Source organism: Lolium rigidum, chromosome 2 (assembly GCF_022539505.1).
Source record: "Lolium rigidum isolate FL_2022 chromosome 2, APGP_CSIRO_Lrig_0.1, whole genome shotgun sequence".
In the NCBI taxonomy this organism is placed as follows: domain Eukaryota; kingdom Viridiplantae; phylum Streptophyta; class Magnoliopsida; order Poales; family Poaceae; genus Lolium; species Lolium rigidum.
This window is the reverse complement of record NC_061509.1, coordinates 15985671-16003787: the sequence shown is the minus strand read 5'-3', so window position 1 is coordinate 16003787 and position 18117 is coordinate 15985671. Positions and strand designations below refer to the sequence as shown.

Genomic DNA, 18117 nt, shown 5'->3' with positions numbered 1-18117 from the left:
TTATCTGGGACAAATTTTGTATCGATGTGTTTTGATCAATAAAGTGCTGAATTTGCTCCCAAAAAAACAACCAATTAATGCAACAGTTATAGAAGGGTGAGATTTCAAAAGAATTGGCAAACGAAGAAGACTTATAGCAATATTCATTTTCTAAAGATTACATGTACGGTTGCATGTGCACGATTACTAGTACATACAAAAAGGTAGAGTACAGGCGTGCAACTGTGCAAGAGAAAAAATAAAGGAAAATGATCATAATCCTCGGAGGCACGCGCGACTTGCAACCTCCGGTCTCTCCATGCGACATGCGTCCCACGAGAGCGATGAACGGGCCCACCACGCTGGCCTTATCGCGCCACAGACCTTCCTTATCCACTTATTTCCCTCTCTCTTGTGAGCCCGCCGCCTTCAACCTTCCTCCGCGCCACCGCCGGACTCCTTCGTAGACGCCTGCCCCAGCTAGCTCCTCCACTGGCTTGTCCCTGAGTTGCTCCTCAGCCAGCGTCGGCCACCGTCGGCCTTCCTCCTTCAATCGGTGGCATGGCTGCCTCCCATCTCGCCGAGGCACCCCGGCGTGCAGCCTCTGCCTCCCGTCTCGCCGAGGCGCCCCTCCGTGGAGCCGCCGTCTCCCGTCTCGCCGAGGCACCCCGCCGAGACAAGGAGAGATGCAGCCACCATGCTGCTCGGAGAGAGAAGCCATCTACTGGTCAACATCCTTCCTAATCCTTCTTCTAGTGATGGATGGTGGTTTCGTCTTTTGCTGCGAGCCCGAGATTAGGTTGCAGTTTCTGTGATTTTGCTGCGAGCCCGGTTGTCTAGGGTGCTAACAGCGGGGGTTCGTGCTTGGGGATTTACATCATAGGTAGAATTTTTTGCTACTACAATTTCTGTGATTTTCCTACTTTAGTATATATTTTTTGCTACGAGATATTTCCAGTGAGGTCTCTGTTCTGTTGATGTCTCGTGGTATCCATCTTGTGGATTTGCAACATACGATTTTGTTTGTTTGCTACAACTGTTTTTACGGTTTTGCTACAATTACATAATATGGTTGTCGGCGAGGTCTCCGTTGATATCTTCGAGGATTTGCAACATAGGAATAATTTTTTGCTACAACATTTTTACGGTTTTGCTACAATTGCAAAATATGTTTGCCACTGAGAGGGTGAGATCTCCGACGAGTTCCCCGTCGATGTCTCCAACGATATCTATTTTTGCTACAAGGGCACAATTTTTTGCTACGCGCTCTCCAGCGTGGTTTCCTGCGAGTTGGTCCATCCGGCGAGCTCAGCCTCTTTCTTGTATTTCGTGGGTGAACTGTTTTTTTCTACACTTAACCAGTACTGTTCAAAAATAAAACCGGGCCTGAAAAAATAATGTGCAGGTCCTGTGGACATGGATTTCCGTTGAAGTTTGGTCGTGATACGAACTGATGACTTTGGTCGTGACACGAAATACGTGATCAGCTAGGAGACCGTGTCAGCTATTAACACCGGCCTAATCCCCAATGGCCCCATAATATAGAAGTACCTAAAGTCTATCTACCCCATCGTCCATTGATTTCTTTTCCTCAAACATCTTAACACGCGATATTGCAGGCGGCCATGGCAACGAAGACCGCCTCGACTGTGGTTCTCCACGCCGGCGAGCACCTATTCAAGGTCGTCAACCACTCCCTCGTCAAAGGCAGCAATACCTGTCTCACGTCCGCGGCCTTCCGCGTCGGCGGCCATGACTGGGCTATCTGCTACTACCCAAACGGCAGCTCAAGGATTGTCGATGATCAGTTCACATCGATTTTTCTCGAGTTGATAAACACCGCCGGTGATTCTGAGGTCACTGCGTACTGCTCCTTCTGCCTACAGGACCCCGCACCGTCGGCCACAGGAGAGAAGCACAAATTCGGCTACACCAGAAAGTTTGAGGTCGGCAAGCATGGAGTTTCTTGGGGTCGAAGAAAATTTGTTAGTAAAGCTGACTTGGTTGCCTCGGGGTATCTCCAGGATGACTGTCTACTGATCAAGTGCGCGATCACCGTTATTGCCTCTAAGCTCGTCCAGGACGCTGAGGATAACGAAAATAGAATCATCATTCCACCCTCTGTCCTCAGCAAAGATCTAGGCAATCTTCTGGAGCACGGCCTTGAGGCGGACTTGACGGTCCGTATTGGGTGGTTCAAAAGTTTTAAGGTGCACGGGTGTGTGCTCGCTGCACGGTCGCCAGTCTTCCGTGCGCTGCTGTGTGGACCTATGATGGAGAGTAGACAAAACAGTATCCGCCTTAACGATGTAGATGCCAGAGTTTTCGAGGTCTTACTTTATTATATGTACAATGATTGCCTCCCCGAGTTCATGGAGGAGACCACGGAGGATGCTATAGACATGACCCAGCATTTGCTAGTCGCGGCTGATCGGTACGCAATGGAGAGGTTGAAGTTGATGTGTCAGAACAAATTAAGCAAGGCACTTGAGGCGGGGGTGTTTGTTTGAGCTTTTTGTGGCTTTCCATTGAAAAAAGCCGTGAAAACGAACCAAACGGGGTAGCTTTGCTGTGGGCTTTTCCAAAGCCACCGAGCGCACAGGCAGACTGGGGAAAGCACCTGGCGAGGTGCTTCCCGCGGCTTCTGTTTAGCGAGCAGAACTTTTTCCTAGTGAGGACATTTCGTTTGAGTTATTTTCAGGGAGACTGCCACCCAGGGCCGAATCATGTGCGTGCCGCCCCGAAACGGTATTCTGTATTCTCGTATCCCCACTAGTTCGCCCGAGCGAGCATGGGCCTGACCTCGTAAGCATCGTGTACGTGATAGAGACATGCATAGGTACTAGTACGTGATAGAGAAAATGGGCATCTGTATCCATCCTTTGGCACCGTATGCACATATGTAGCACGGAGTACATGTATTGCCTCCGAGGATCAGGACCATCTCATACATATATCCTTCTAGCTCATACGTATTCTCATTGCCAAAAGACATAGACAAAATAATAATGGTCGAACAATAGTAACAGATATGCTTATACACTCGAATTAAATCATCAATTATACGTGTTCTTAAACTTTGGGGATATTTCAGACCTAGTTATTTGGTTTGTTTGTTGTTGTGTATTCATGGTATTTTATAGGCATACATCCGCAAACCAATGCAAAATACTTGTTCTTCAAACTCTAGGGTATTTCAGATAATTCATCTATTCACAACTGCATAATGTAGCCTAAATTGCTAAACAATGAAACTCTGAAAGCAATTTTCCTCAGCACAAGAAGCTTTCCTCGCATCAGCACAAGACTACTAGCCACGACACAGCCAGCACAATACAAGCCAGCCACAGCCCAAACAAACAGGCCCTAAGTCATTGGGCTTCACTTTGAATCTCGCGGAGGAATTCCACTGCCAACAGCTCAAGAACTATTGTCTCAACTATATAGCAAGAGGCACTAAGAGGATACGATCTACTATAAAAACTAATAAGTTCAAGCGACTCAAGCAAGACCACCAAGGTGTTGCATATGATATTTTGGACAAGGTAATTGACAAGCTGTAGTGGTCCGACTTTATAATGTCAAAAGTGCAATCTCCTAGTATATATTAAACAGAAAGAGAAAAAAGTATATTTACTATGCACAAGTTACTCAGTAATGTTTGTTCCTGTGTATTGTTTCTAATCTTTTTTATCTCTGCTGAATTGTTTATTAATTCATGATTTTAAATGGCAAAGTAACAATACTTAATGCAATTTATATAATTCTACTATCATCGGAGCCCTAAACCCTACCCTAAACGCATTATCGATCTACCGAGAACAAGCAATCACAGCAAACGATACCGAGATTTGGTAACGTTGTTCAACGATCAACGCCTGCATCTACGGGTCATGCTTAACAGACACTAATCCCCATGTACTAATCAACATAGTACCAATGATGACAATCCCACCGAAGTCAACACACACACCAGATATCAAACACCACACTGATCCTGCAGTCCTTGACACGGACGCCGGACCGTTCTTGAACAAATTATGCGTCTAAACTAAATCTCCTCTAGTCAATTTTGATTACCATGCAGTGCCTTTATATGTTAGGCTCGGGTAACAGAGTTTCATTCTAGCACGTAACCTACCGCCTACAAATCCAAAACTGTAGCACAACTCATACACATATTTGACAGATACCTTGGCGAATATGTCTTCCGCTATTTTGAGGCCATCATGCACGAACATTTGTGTACCTGGATTTGAACCATTAATCATGAGTTTTATTGCTACCTCCTTGACTTCATGTGATTTCATCTGCAGCTGTAGTCACTCCTTTTCTTCATCACATTGAATGCTCCCACTAAAACTAAGTTCTTCCTCCACTCTTCTTTTGTGCTACGAACCTGCGGAAGTACCCATTCAACCCAATCACACATCAATCATAAAGTTACAATATCTGGCAATATCGTTGTATCATCGCTCCGGTAGCTTCTTATTGTCTACTCCCTCCGTTCAGAAATAGTCTACATTTTAACCCTAAAATTTGTTCTGAAATACTCTACATTCTTGTTGGTCAACAACAACACTGAAAACAAAATTGTAAGGAAAAAACATAAGAACACATGACAGAATTCCATCCGATCCAGCGATCTCTAGGCATGTGTCTTCCAAGGGAGTTCTCGTGACAACAACTATTGTTATGTGAAACTCAAATATACAAGATTTGCTAATTAACATGAAGCACATTATTCTATACAGTGCAGTATACATGACTAAAATGAAGATCGGATCACGCCGCAACTATCGATTGGGTGTAGTCATGCTAGTCATCGGTGCAGCAGTAACGTTGATGACGACAGTGTTGGTAAAATTGGGTCGAAGCAGACGGTGATAGAGATCAGGGTATGCAGCACCGCCCGACTTGTTAGGTAGACTACATTGCATGAAGACCTTGAGCAATCGCGCAGAGCACTGCCCTAAAATCTCATTTGCACCCTACCATACAGGATCACAAAGACATGCTCACTAGTTCACCCATGCACGTCGGCAGGCAGGTTGGACTATGCTATGATGGTGGAAGAAGCAAAGAGAAGTGGTGATACCACTAACTTGTGAAATCAGTTATAGTCAACATGATCCGAGAGCCACCCGAACCTACTTACTTTGACTTTGATTTCTTGAACATCAAAAATAAATCTCGGCTCGAGGCTCAATTCACTCAACATGAGCGTGTCGGGCGCGTCATGATGAGGCTAGATTGCGATTGATGAGGAGGAGGAGAACGCGTGTAGCACTGCTCTTTTCACTCATTTACAAGTGGTGCAACAACCCAACTTATAAGATGGTCTAGCATCCTCCCAACTTTACATGAGGGACTAAACTTAGCTTCCACTCCTCTTGCGATGACCATCTTATAAGTTGGGTTGTTGCAGCCACCAGCTTGGGCTACATCTCACGAGGGCTACCGCACTTGGCCTTTGAGATTTTATAGGAATTTCTAAAATATAATATGTGCCACTAGTATTGGACCCAATATTTAAACCATCCCCAATCAAATCATAAATGTTCATTTTGAGATTTGTCAATCTTCGAAACTTGTTTCAGTAGAGATTTAGAAGTTACTACCACCTAGAGATTTAAGCTATATACATTCACACTTGAGAAATAGACTACGTCTTCATTTCCAAGTTTTAAATGAGCATGTTTCACTCAAACTCATAAGCAGTACATAGCTGTCAATAAATATATACGATATATTTCCTGGTCTTTTCATGAGTTTAGTAGAGATTGTCAAACCTCATAGATTACGACGTTTAAAAAATCAGACTCACATAAGTGTGTTCTTTCAAGAATATTTTGTACGACAACATCTTTGCTAAAATATCCAATTAAACACATTAAGGCATGTTGAGAACCTTCATCACAACCATTGAGGCTTGTGCAACTTTACATAGAGAGGGTTACATAATACTCTTCTCAGTTTAACCACTACATTGTTTTTTCTAGGTCCTAATTCACGGCATCTCTAATCAAAAAGGTTGGTTACTACTATGGCGAAATATCTATGGGTCTCAAACCAATCTTCCTCGATACAAGTTCTATCACATTACGTGATAGTTCCTTCATAAAAGGATCCATGTTTTTGCTTGTTTTAATATATGTAACACTAATTACTTTACATTATTCTTACAATTGTTCACTTCAACAATTTCCTGACAGTGTTCAAACGCCCCTTTACGTGTCTTCATTACTTCACATTATTCTTAGAATTGATCAATTCAACAATTAAAGTTTGATTGTGACAATTTAAAAGTATTGCCAGAATAGGTTTTTCAACAACAGACAAGTCCATTAAGAGCTAACGCAGCCATTCAAATTCAAACAATGCTTGTGTCTAAAGCGGCAAGTTATGCTTTCATAGTTGACCTTGTTAATATGATTTGTTTGCAAGATCTCAATAACAACGCGCCACCTCCAAACATAAATACATATCCAGACATGGAGCTTATCTGCATCAGAGATCTAGTTTGAATCGCTATATCCTTCAAGCACAGCTGGGTGACCCGAATAGTGACTATCATAACTCATTATACCACATAGATAACAAATAACATTTTCAAGTGCATGACAATGATCAATACCCGTGTTTGACGTGAACCTACTCAACTTTCTCACAACAAAAGAGATGGTATGCCTTGTTGCACTTCCTAAGTACATGAGTGAGTCAATGATCTGAGAATATCTCAATTAAAAGATCGGAATCCTCCGGTTCTTCCGTTGAGTCACATAGGGGTATTTTTTTAACGTAACCCCAGTCTAATCAGTTTAATGTTCAGAATCACATCAGGTTCTCCTAGATCTTTCATATCAAAGCTCTCTGACAAGAAGGACTTGACCTCGTTTATTACTTCATGTTTGTAGAAAACATCAGGATATCACCCACATAAAAACATAGTATAACATTTTTCACCCCCACCATGGCGATAATAAAAATATTTTTCAGCCTCAGTAAACAACAAAGCCTGCATAAGTTAAAGTTATGCCAAATTTCATATGTTATTGCTTAGGTCCTTGTTTCGGAATTAAACACCTTTCTCTCGTCACCTTTTAGTACAAATCCATCAGGCCAATCCATATAGATTTCGTGTTCTAACACTCTATTAAGGAAAACAATCTTTAGATCTATTTGAAGGACTATAAAACCATAGGTAGCAACCATGACACTAGTAACCGAATGGTGGCTAGTGTACCGATATATGAGTAGGGATCAAAGTAATATTTGTCTTCTCCGTGTGTCGACTTTACTACAAGATGCACATTTAACTTCTCAACAGTATTATCAGGTCTTAGCTTCTTCTTGAACACTCACTTACAACCACTAGCTTACAAGCATGGGGTCATTCTGATAGCTCACAGGTTCTACTAGAAAGAATCGAATCCATCTCATTATGAATAGATTCTTCCCAATCATTTGCGTGTGGAAATGCATATTCCTCAGCAATGGACACAGTAGTATCATCTACCAGGTACATAATAAAATCATCACCAAAGGATTTTGTAACCCTTTGTCGCTTGCTCCTTGTATGACCTTTATTTTCATCCTTCTCGGTAACATCCTTATGTGGTTGTTTAAAATATTCATTAGATGTACTAGAGTTAGGAATAATCTGAGTAGAAATTATAGCAGTGTTGTGCATATCTTTCATAGGAAATAAAATCTCAAAAAAAGTTGCAACATAAGATTCCACAATTTTCTTCTCAGTCCGGCAAACAATAACCAGATCTATCTTTGCCAGGAAGCTAGTACGGCATGGATTTCTTGTCTATCTAACATGATCTGAGTGGTTGTCCAGGCCCCTTAGTCACACACTTCTATAGGGTGACTATTTGTTGGGGCTATTGCTCCGGTGTCCCCCCCCCCCCCCTCTAAGCTTTGTTCTATTTAGACGGCTAGGATCTGCTGATACCCCTTCGTGGGTTGACTTAATATGTGTGTTTGGTTCATGGGCAAACATGTACGGGATGGGATGGGATAAAATATGTTTAATTAACGATTAATAGAAAAATATAAATATGCCATTAACACACCTGTTAATATGTTATTAACGGGTCCTTTTCCCTTTGTGGTGGAGGCCGGACCTAGCGGGCGGCCGCCTACCCGTGCCTAGCAAGGTCACTACCCGCACATACTTAGCGAGGCCGTTTCTTCGACTGGGTGTGGCGCAGACGTAGCAAGCTTGTTGCTCGCCACGCCATGGAGGCCGCCGCCGCCGAGCTAGGGAGCCACGTTCAAAATCAAGCCCGCCGCTTACCGCGCCCTGGAGGCCGCCGATGTCGAGCTGGGGAGCCATGCGGAAAAGCAAGCCCACCGCTCGCCATGACATGGTGGCCGCCGCTGAGCTGGGGAGCCACACATACGACGGTGGCAGGTGTTGGAGTTGCGTCGACGGCCATGGATTCTCAGGCGGCTAGTGATATTAGTCATGAAATTCACGGATCATATGATCCAGCCTTTCTCAGAAATATTCGGCTTTTGGGATGGGATCATCCATATTTTCTGGTCACGAACCAAACACACGTTTACCACCTGAACGTCGTTCGCTAGGGGGGGACACCGGAGCACAGCCCATTTGTTGGAGCCACATTTTCGTAATTAGGCTGCCGTGGCAGCGATTTCGGCAGATGCTAGGTTGGTTTTGCAATGGGTTACTGAATGTATAAAGTCGTTTAAACTGAATATATGCAATAGCTATTTAAATTCTCCTCTATGTATGAACAAGTTTTCTCTAGCCCGTATCCGCGATTTTGCAGGTTGTGGGTTCCGAAATCTACTAGAGATGCTCTTAGTCACACACTTCTCCAAGGTGATGATTTGATCCTTGGATCGTTATCGCTGGAATCTTCTAATTTGAACTGGCGACTTTATCGCCAATGCATCAACAACTTCATCCAAGATCTAAGGGTGCTTGGGAGATCCCGTGGTAGCATCGAGCTTTGCTCACGACATGCCGACGAACGACTGCTGGACGAACATAGGCGTCTAACAAATTGTTCATAGGCTCAACGTACGCTTCTGGACGTAAAATGGGTCCTGATGATGTCATGCTTACAGCTTACTCAACTACTCGAATAACTGTGCAGAGAGAACAAATAATTTTTGGCAGTTGGGATTAACTAGCTGTGCACGGCTCCCTCAAGAAGAAAAACAAAACTGACTAGCGCTGGACATGGATTCTTGGTTAAAAAGTTTGATCGTGACACGAACTGATGCCTTCGCCCATCACGTACGTAAAGGCCTAATCTCCAATGTTGGTACGTAAAGGAGGCTATCCCTCTACGCTCTAGCCCCATCGCCGATCGATTTGTTTTCCCCAACTTCTTAACACGCGATTGCAGGCGGCCATGGTAACTAAGACCTCCTCGACTGTGGTCCTCCACGCCGGCGAGCACCTATTCAAGGTCGTCAACCACTCCCTCGTCAAAGGGAGCAGTACCTTCCTCACGTCTGGGACCTTCCGCGTCGGCGGCCATGACTGGGCTATCCGCTACTACCCAAACGGCAACTCTAGGACTGTCGACGATCAGTTCTCTTCGATTTTTGTCGAATTGATGAACACCGGTGATGTTGAGGTCACTGCGTCCTACTCCTTCTGCCTGCAGGACCCGGCACCGTTGGCCTCAGGAGAGAAGCACAAATTCGGCAACACCGCAAAGTTTTCGCTCGACAAGCATCCAGATTGGGGTAGAGACAAATTTGTGAGTAAAGCTGACTTGGTTGCGTCGGGGTGTCTCGAGGATGACTGTCTACTGATCAAGTGCACCATCACCGTTATTGCCTCCAAGCTCATCAAGGACACTGAAGCTAACGAAAATAGCATCATCATTCCACCCTCGGTCCTCAGTAAGGATCTAAGCAATCTTCTGGAGAACGGCCTTGATGCGGACTTGACGGTAAGGATTGGGTGGTTCAAAAGTTTTAAGGTGCACGGGTGTGTGCTCGCTGCACGGTCGCCAGTCTTCCGTGCGCTGCTGTGTGGATCTATGGTGGAGAGCAAACAAACCAGTATCCGCGTTAACGACGTAGATGCCAGAGTTTTCGAGGTCTTACTCTATTACATGTACAACGATAGCCTCCCGGAGTTCATGGAGGAGACCACGGAAGAGGATATAAGCATGACCCAGCATTTGCTAGTCACCGCTGATCGGTACGCTATGGAGAGGTTGAAATTGATATGTCAGGACAAATTGAGCAAGACACTAGAGGCTAAGACACTGGGCTTCACTTTGAATCTCGCGGAAGAATTCCACTGCCAACAGCTCAAGAACTATTGTCTCAACTATATAGCAAGAGACACTGAGAGGATACGAGCTACTATACAAACTAATAAGTTCAAGCGACTCAAGCAAGACCACCAAGGTGTTGCATATGATATTTTGGACAAGGTAATTGACAAGCTGTAGTGGTCCGACTTTATAATGTCAAAAGCGCAATCTCCTACTATTAAACAGAAAGAGAAAAGTATATTTACTATGCACAGGTTACTCAGTAATGTTTGTTCTTGTGTGTTTCTAATCTTCTTTATCTCTGCTGAATTGTTTATTAATTCATGATTTTAAATGGCAAAGTAACAATACTTAATGCAATGTATATAATACTATTATCATCGAGCCCTAAACCCTACCCTAAACGCATTATCGATCTACCGAGAACAAGCAATCACAGCAAACGATACCGAGATTTGGTAACGTTGTTCGACGATCAACGCCTGCATCCACGGGTCATGCTTAACAGACACTCATCCCCATGTACTAATCAACATAGTACCACTGATGACAATCCCGCCGAAGTCAACACACACACCAGATCTCAAACACCGCACTGGTCCTGCAGTCCTTGACACAGGATGCTGGACCATTCTTGAACAAATTATGCGTCTAAACTAAATCTCCTCTAGTCAATTTTGGTTACCACGCAGTGCCTTTATATATTAGGCTCGGGTAACAGAGTTTCATTCTAGCATGTAACCTACCGCCAATTACAAATCCAAAACTGTAGCACAACTCATACACATATTTGACAGATATCTTGGCGAATATGTCTTTCGCTATCTTGAGGCCGTCATGCACGAACATTTATGTACCTGGATTTGAACCATTAATCATGAGTTTTATTGCTACCTCCTTGACTTCATGTGATTTCATCTGCAGCTGTAGTCACTCCTTTTCTTCATCACATTGAATGCTCCCACTAAAACTAAGTTCTTCTCCACTCTTCTTTTGTGCTACAAACCTGTGGAAGTACCCATTCAACCCAATCACACATCAATCATAAAGTTACAATATCTGGCAACATCGTTGTATCATCGCTCTGGTAGCTTCTTATTGTCTACTCCCTCCGTTCAGAAATAGTCTACATTTTAACCCTAAAATTTGTTCTGAAATACTCTACATTCTAGTTGTTGGTCAACAACAACACTGAAAACAAAATGATTTTGCTATGTTTATTGGTTGTTGTATTTTTTAATGTAGCTTGAATTGGTTGATCACATATCTAAGTATTACTAATAAATGCAATACTAGTTTGTCTCATTTTTCCTAGAATGTAGACTAAATCAGAACGACGGAAGTATGTAAAGCTGAACAACTCACGCATTATGTGTCACATGTAAGAGTTACTAATCCTTGTTGTGGTTAAATGCATATCAAAAAGCTTGAAGAAATTTCGTTATTGCCTTTAGTCATCTGGAGTCAAATTCATAGTTGTCTCATCCACTTTTGCAGATTTTCCATGGTCAACTCTCGTCCATCTCCCGGTTTCGATAGAAATTCACCAACATGAATCTGGTACTCGCCAACACTGCCCACCCTTCACGCTTAGCTGACAACATGTTTAATTATCAGTGTATTAGTTTGTAGTTATGTTCATCTACAATCCCACCGAGCATACTAGATCAAGAACCCACAACACCTCACTCCTACTCACTCGCGGAGCTTCTTTAGGGCAAAACTGGGCCATGGCCCGCCCATGTTTTCTGTCAAAATAAAATTAGCACCTGCTATGCATCTAAGCCTCTAAGGCCCAGCCCACAACTACCAGCACGCATTGCATGGACCTCAGCTTCCAGTCGGTCGTTCCTCTCTCTCAACTCGCTCGACCAAAGCAATGACTGGAGGCCAAGAGAGGCGCGGCGCTAGGTTTTGCGATTAGGATCAAGTAGAGGAGGGGTCAGGGTGAGTTGGTCGAGCAAAGTAGGCACATCAACGGCGAGCCGCCGCCGGCATCTGGGGGTCGGCCAGGGAGTGGCTCCATCCCGCACTCCCGCAGGAACGGCTGCACCGTAGGCACCGGCGGACAGGCCGGCAGCTGAGGCTGCACCCAGCGTCTACTTCCTGCTACCAGTACATAATTGGTCCTCTTCTCTTCTGCCCCAAATTCTTAGCTAGCAATTTTAACATATATTCACCGTGCACTGAATTGGGAATCTTCTTTAATTCTGCAAATTTCAACAGCCACATCTACTGTCTAGTTTATTTTGTGTAACTTCTTTTATTGTATAGTAATATTGGATATATGGATGCATCTCCTGATTTTGTAACCAATGGGAACATAAGGATATGATCCATAACTAATTTGTAGTGAATTGATCTGTTTAAACACATTTTTTTGAGTTCCCTTTTAGCCTGGCCCGCCCAAGAATTTTTTTCAAGCTCCGCCACTGCTCCTACTATAGAACACCACCGATCAGACCTAGACCAGTGATGAGTTAACATATCCCTGAAACCCCTACGTGCCAGTTCGAATGCCTACTCTGGACACACGTTTGGTCCATGGTAGAGAGCTACAACCTGATACTAGCATGAGGTTGCACAAAAGCACTAGTTGCTATGTAAACACGTTCCAAACAAAATAGAGTAATCTCACGGGATAGATGACAAGTTCTATATCATGATACTAATTTTTTTACAAATCAGCAAATAGAAATAACTAAACATAAAATATGTGATATCAAAGTTAACACGTAGGACTAATTTCCATGCGTATGGTAAATTTCTTGGTTATGCCTTTGTCTAGGTTATGGTTGGTATGGAAACTCCTTGCCTCTTTTGCACATGATTCTCAAGTACAACATCAAAAAGACTTAGGTAAAGATGGGAAATATCATCGGGGATTGCTATATCCCATTTGATATAAAGGCTTCTCCACTCTAGATAGGTGTATTGGCTTCTGTTTCAGAAAGTTAAGTCAAGAAGAAGCTAGGCAAAAAGGATGAATAAAAGAGTAGAACTGTTATGATTCTTGAAATAGGCTCATATATAGAAAAAGAAACAATACATATCAAGGAAGAAAAAGGTACATATTTGATGCTGCCAAGAAAACTTCGCATACCTCTTATCTTCTTTGGATATGGTAGCTTATATATTGCTTGAATTTTCACATGGTCCGCTTCGATTCGTCTTCCTGAAATGCAGTGTCCAAGAACAACACCTTTTGTGACCATGAAGTGGCACTTCTCCAAGTTTAATACCAAATTTTGGTCCTAACAACGCTTCAAAACTTTGTTTAAGTTGAACAAGCAATTATCGAAAGAGGATACACAGAAAAATCATCCATGAATATTTTCATAATTTCTCGAGATAATCAACGAATATAGCATTCAAATGCATTTTTGTAAAGTACCAGGAGCATTACATAAACCGAATGACATTCTCCTACAAGCAAATTACCAAATGGACAATTGAAAGTTGTCTTTTCCTAGTCATCCTTATCGACAAGAATTTGAGAGAAACCAGATTAACCATCTAAATAGCAAAAGTGTGAATGCTTAGACAATATTTCTAACATTTAATCAATGAATGGAAAAGGATAATGATGTTTCTTAGTAGCTTTATTGAATTTCTTATAAACATTGCACATTCTATAACCAATAGCAGTTCTTTGAGCTACTAATTCATTTTTATTACTAACAATAGTTATGCCTCCTTTCTTAGGCACACAATGAATAGGACATACCCATTTGCTATCAGCTACAAGATAGATAATACCTGCTTCTAAAAGTTTAATTACATCTTTCCTTACCACTTCTTTTAGTCTTGGATGGAGACGACGCTGATAATCAACAACTGTTTTTGCATCTTCTTCCAATCTAATTTTATGCATACACAAATCTGGGCGTATACCTTTCAAACCAAGAGAATAACCAATGGGTGCACTATGGGCGCGCAACACATCTAGTAATTTTCTTTTCATAAAGATATGCATATTTTAAATCATCAAGTAAAGGCTTAAGTTCAAAACTAGGATCTTCTAGGTGGAGGTAACACTCCTAAATAAGGATATGTAATTGCAAGAGAGGAGGTTGTTGTGATAATTAGTTCTAAAGATTCTCTCTCTTCATCATTAAATGGATCATCTTGGTTAAGTATATATCGTTCCACCACATTTGATGAAGCGACTGCTACATAAGCAAGAGTTTCCACTTGACCTTTAGCATTTTTCTCTCTCTTTAAATATTTATCAGTAAACTTAGAGAAATCAATTCTATCTTTTCACCAGCACAATTAATAAAGATTTCCTCTTTAAGCAAATTAATTTCAGCACCAACAGTATGTAAGAAAGGTCTACCAAAATGATATGACAAAATGAATCTTGAGAGCAACCAAAGTACTATGAAATCAGTAGGGTATTTAATCTTACCTACAAGTACTTCAACATCTGTTACAATACCAAGAGGTGATATGTATTCTTTATTATCAAGTTGAATAGTCATAGATGTTTGTTCCATTTGTATTGGATGAATATCAGGTTTATTTTCAAGATATAAAGTATATGGTATAACATTAATACTTGCTCCAATATCACAAAGACCATGATAACTATACGTTCCAACAGTAGTAGAGATAATAGGCGTAATCACCTTGGTGGTCTTTCCTATAATTTCCTTAGTGGAATATTCGCATAAATAAACATCACATGGACCTTTTCCATTTATAGTATGTTCTTTAATAATAGAAACTTCCGGTTGCACCTCAATTTATTCATAAGGTGTGCTACTCCTTTATTGCCCTTCTCCATTATAGCAATAAGAATGTTCTCATGCACTTTCATTGGATATGGAGGAGCCTCCACATATTATTTAACCTCATAAGGTTCTATAGTATTAACATGCTTAGTAGCCTTAGGAATAACTATAGAATTCTTAACAGGTTCAACATATTCAATAAATTTTTCCTTAGGAACAACAATATGAGTAGCAAAGGATTTAACAAATTAAACTAGAACATTCTCATCAAGACCATACCTTTCAATTAATGCCTCAAACAATGGAGAAGTAGAGAAATTCTCCACTCATGCTTAATCATATTCAAGGTGGAGTATATTACCTTTATCAAGATCCCAATTTTCAGTACTTTCAGATGTCGTATTTAATAATTCCCATGCTTCATCTTGACTCTTATAAGTAAAACTACCTCCATAAGAAATTATCCAAAAAGACCTTCTAATAGGGAGGCACCCTCACATAGATATTAATCAATATAATGCTCTTACATAAACCACGAGAAGGATTCTTATGGAGGAGATTTTTTAATCTCCCACAAGATTGAGTGATACACTCTCTAGGACGAGGCCAAAAAAATTATAAATATGGGAACGATCATTATAAGCCTTCAAAGGAGAATAATAATTAAAACAAAAAGCCTTCGTAAGGTAATCCCAATTAAGACGATCAACATTCACCAAGATCGAAACCATCCACGAGGATCACCAGATAGAGATAAATACAATAACTTTATCTTAACTTCTTCTAGAAGTTTAAATAAAGACCATCTTTCTTCAATCATATATAAATGATCTAGAGCAGTCTTGCTTCCATCACCTGAAAAAATGTATTTCGTAACATATTTAATAGCACCTACAGGAATTTGAAACTCTTTTCCGGCTCACGAGGTTTATAAATGTTCTTGTTCATAACGGAGTGGTAATGATTATAAAGAGAGGCACTCAAAACTTTAGTACCCATATATGATAGCAATAGTAAAATAAAATAGTATATAACTTGGCATGGTTTAACTTGGCGGCATGGTTTAACTTGGCATAAATATTTCTAAAATAGTATGATGAGCATCTTGTTGAGTTTTATTCTCATTGAATAGAGCCTAAAATAGGTGCAGCCATATACATGCGTAATTACACCCTAATGATTGGTACTAATGCCACATACATGGGCAAACAAAAGATTAATTAAGACATAAATGATCAACCATCACATAAAGTTCTAAGATCCCCGATCAAGTGAAAGAACATATCTCCTTAAGTGATGTTTGTGTTGATGACAATGGTTGTGTTTAACTAATTATTTGGATAAGAATTGTAGGATTTTAGCAATGATAATAATTGAAGAATTATTGCCAAGAGATTGAAGAGCTTTATTTGTGTCTTGCTATTCCTCTCTATGGACGATTCATGCCTTGAGAGAATTATGCGGATATTCATTCTATTTATTCAAGAATTATACAGCTGGGATTTATGTTTGCATCAAGTTTGAAAAAGGGAAAGAAATAAAATAAAAGGAAGAAGAAAAAGGAAGAAGAAAAAAAGAAGGAAAAGGAGCTAGGCGGCTGGAGGCCGGTGGTAACGCCCGTGAGGGGCTGGTACCACCTCTGGTGCACAGCCGGGGGTACCGCCCCTGGTACCGCCCAATGTACCGGAAAATGGGACATGCTCCCAGTAACCATATGCACACCGCCGGTACTGCGGCCAAAGTTACCGCCCAGGACACGGCCAGTGGTACCACCCGTATCGGTCCCCCTCCGGCCCGAGCTGCCTCGCCTCCCCCGCACACTGCCGAACCGCCACGTCGACAAGGAGGCCGGTAGTACCGGCCCAACCTGGCCGATATTACCGACCATAGGGCTCCAACGACAAGATTTCCATCGGGGGTATAAAAAACCCCTTCTACCCCAATGGATTCAACTCTTCAAGCACATCTCATGGAACTCCATTGCTATAGCTCAAATCTTCTAGATCTCTCTACTCCCCCACTCAAACTTCACCATAATTGAGGATTTGGTAGAGGAAACCTAGATCTATAGTTCCACCAAAGGGATTTGTATTTCACTATTTCATCAACATTCTTAGTGGATCTTCATGGTTACATCTTGGGAGCCTCCAATTCGGTTGTGGATGTGTGCCCCAAGCTTTGTGTAAAGGTGTCGGTTGCGACCTCAAGGCAACCGCTCGGCGGAGCATGAGCTAGGCCTTTATGGTGTTGCTCACCGGAGAATAGGGTGAGCCTTCGTGACACCACACTGATACGTCTCAAACGTATCTATAATTTATTATGTTCCATGCTACTTTTATGATGATACTCACATGTTTTATACACATTATATGTCATTATTATGCATTTTCCGGCACTAACCTATTGACGAGATGCCGAAGAGCCAGTTGATGTTTTCTGTTGTTTTTGGTTTCAGAAATTCTACAAAGGAAATATTCTCGGAATTGGACGAAATCAACGCCCAGGGTCTTATTTTTCCACGAAGCTTCCAGAAGTCCGAAAGGGAAACGAAGTGGGGCGACGAGGCGCCGACACAACAGGGCGGCGCGGCCCAGGTCTTGGCCGCGCGGCCCTGGCGTGTGGGGCCCTCGTGTCGCCCCTAAACCTACCCTTCCGCCTACTTAAAACCTTCGTCGCGAAAACCCCAGTACCGAGAGCCACGATACGGAAAACCTTCCAGAGACGCCGCCGCCGCCAATCCCATCTCGGGGATTCAGGAGATCGCCTCCGGCACCCTGCCGGAGAGGGGAATCATCTCCCGGAGGTCTCTTCATCACCATGATCGCCTCCGGATCGATGTGTGAGTAGTTCACCCTGGACTATGGGTCCATAGCAGTAGCTAGATGGTTGTCTTCTCCTCATTGTGCTATCATGTTAGATCTTGTGAGCTGCCTATCATGATCAAGATCATCTATCCGTAATGCTACATGTTGTGTTTGTTGGGATCCGATGAATATTGAATACTATGTCAAGTTGATTATCAATCTATCATATATGTTGTTTATGTTCTTGCATGCTCTCCGTTGCTAGTAGAGGCTCGGCCAAGTTGATACTTGTGACTCCAAGATGGAGTATTTATGCTC

At 42.2% G+C, this 18117-nt stretch overlaps 2 protein-coding genes across 2 annotated transcripts; both read left to right on the top strand.

Moving 5' to 3' along the window:
• The first annotated feature begins 1604 nt into the window (after positions 1–1604).
• On the top strand, positions 1605–3542 carry LOC124689248 (BTB/POZ and MATH domain-containing protein 1-like). Its single transcript, XM_047222803.1, has 2 exons — positions 1605–2477; positions 3351–3542. Exons 1-2 carry the CDS (start codon positions 1605–1607, stop codon positions 3540–3542), a joined length of 1065 nt encoding a protein of 354 aa, XP_047078759.1.
• A 5835-nt stretch (positions 3543–9377) lies between these two features.
• LOC124689247 (BTB/POZ and MATH domain-containing protein 1-like) lies at positions 9378–10436 on the top strand. The gene has a single exon (XM_047222802.1). It carries the CDS (start codon positions 9378–9380, stop codon positions 10434–10436), a length of 1059 nt encoding a protein of 352 aa, XP_047078758.1.
• The last annotated feature ends 7681 nt before the right edge of the window (positions 10437–18117 follow it).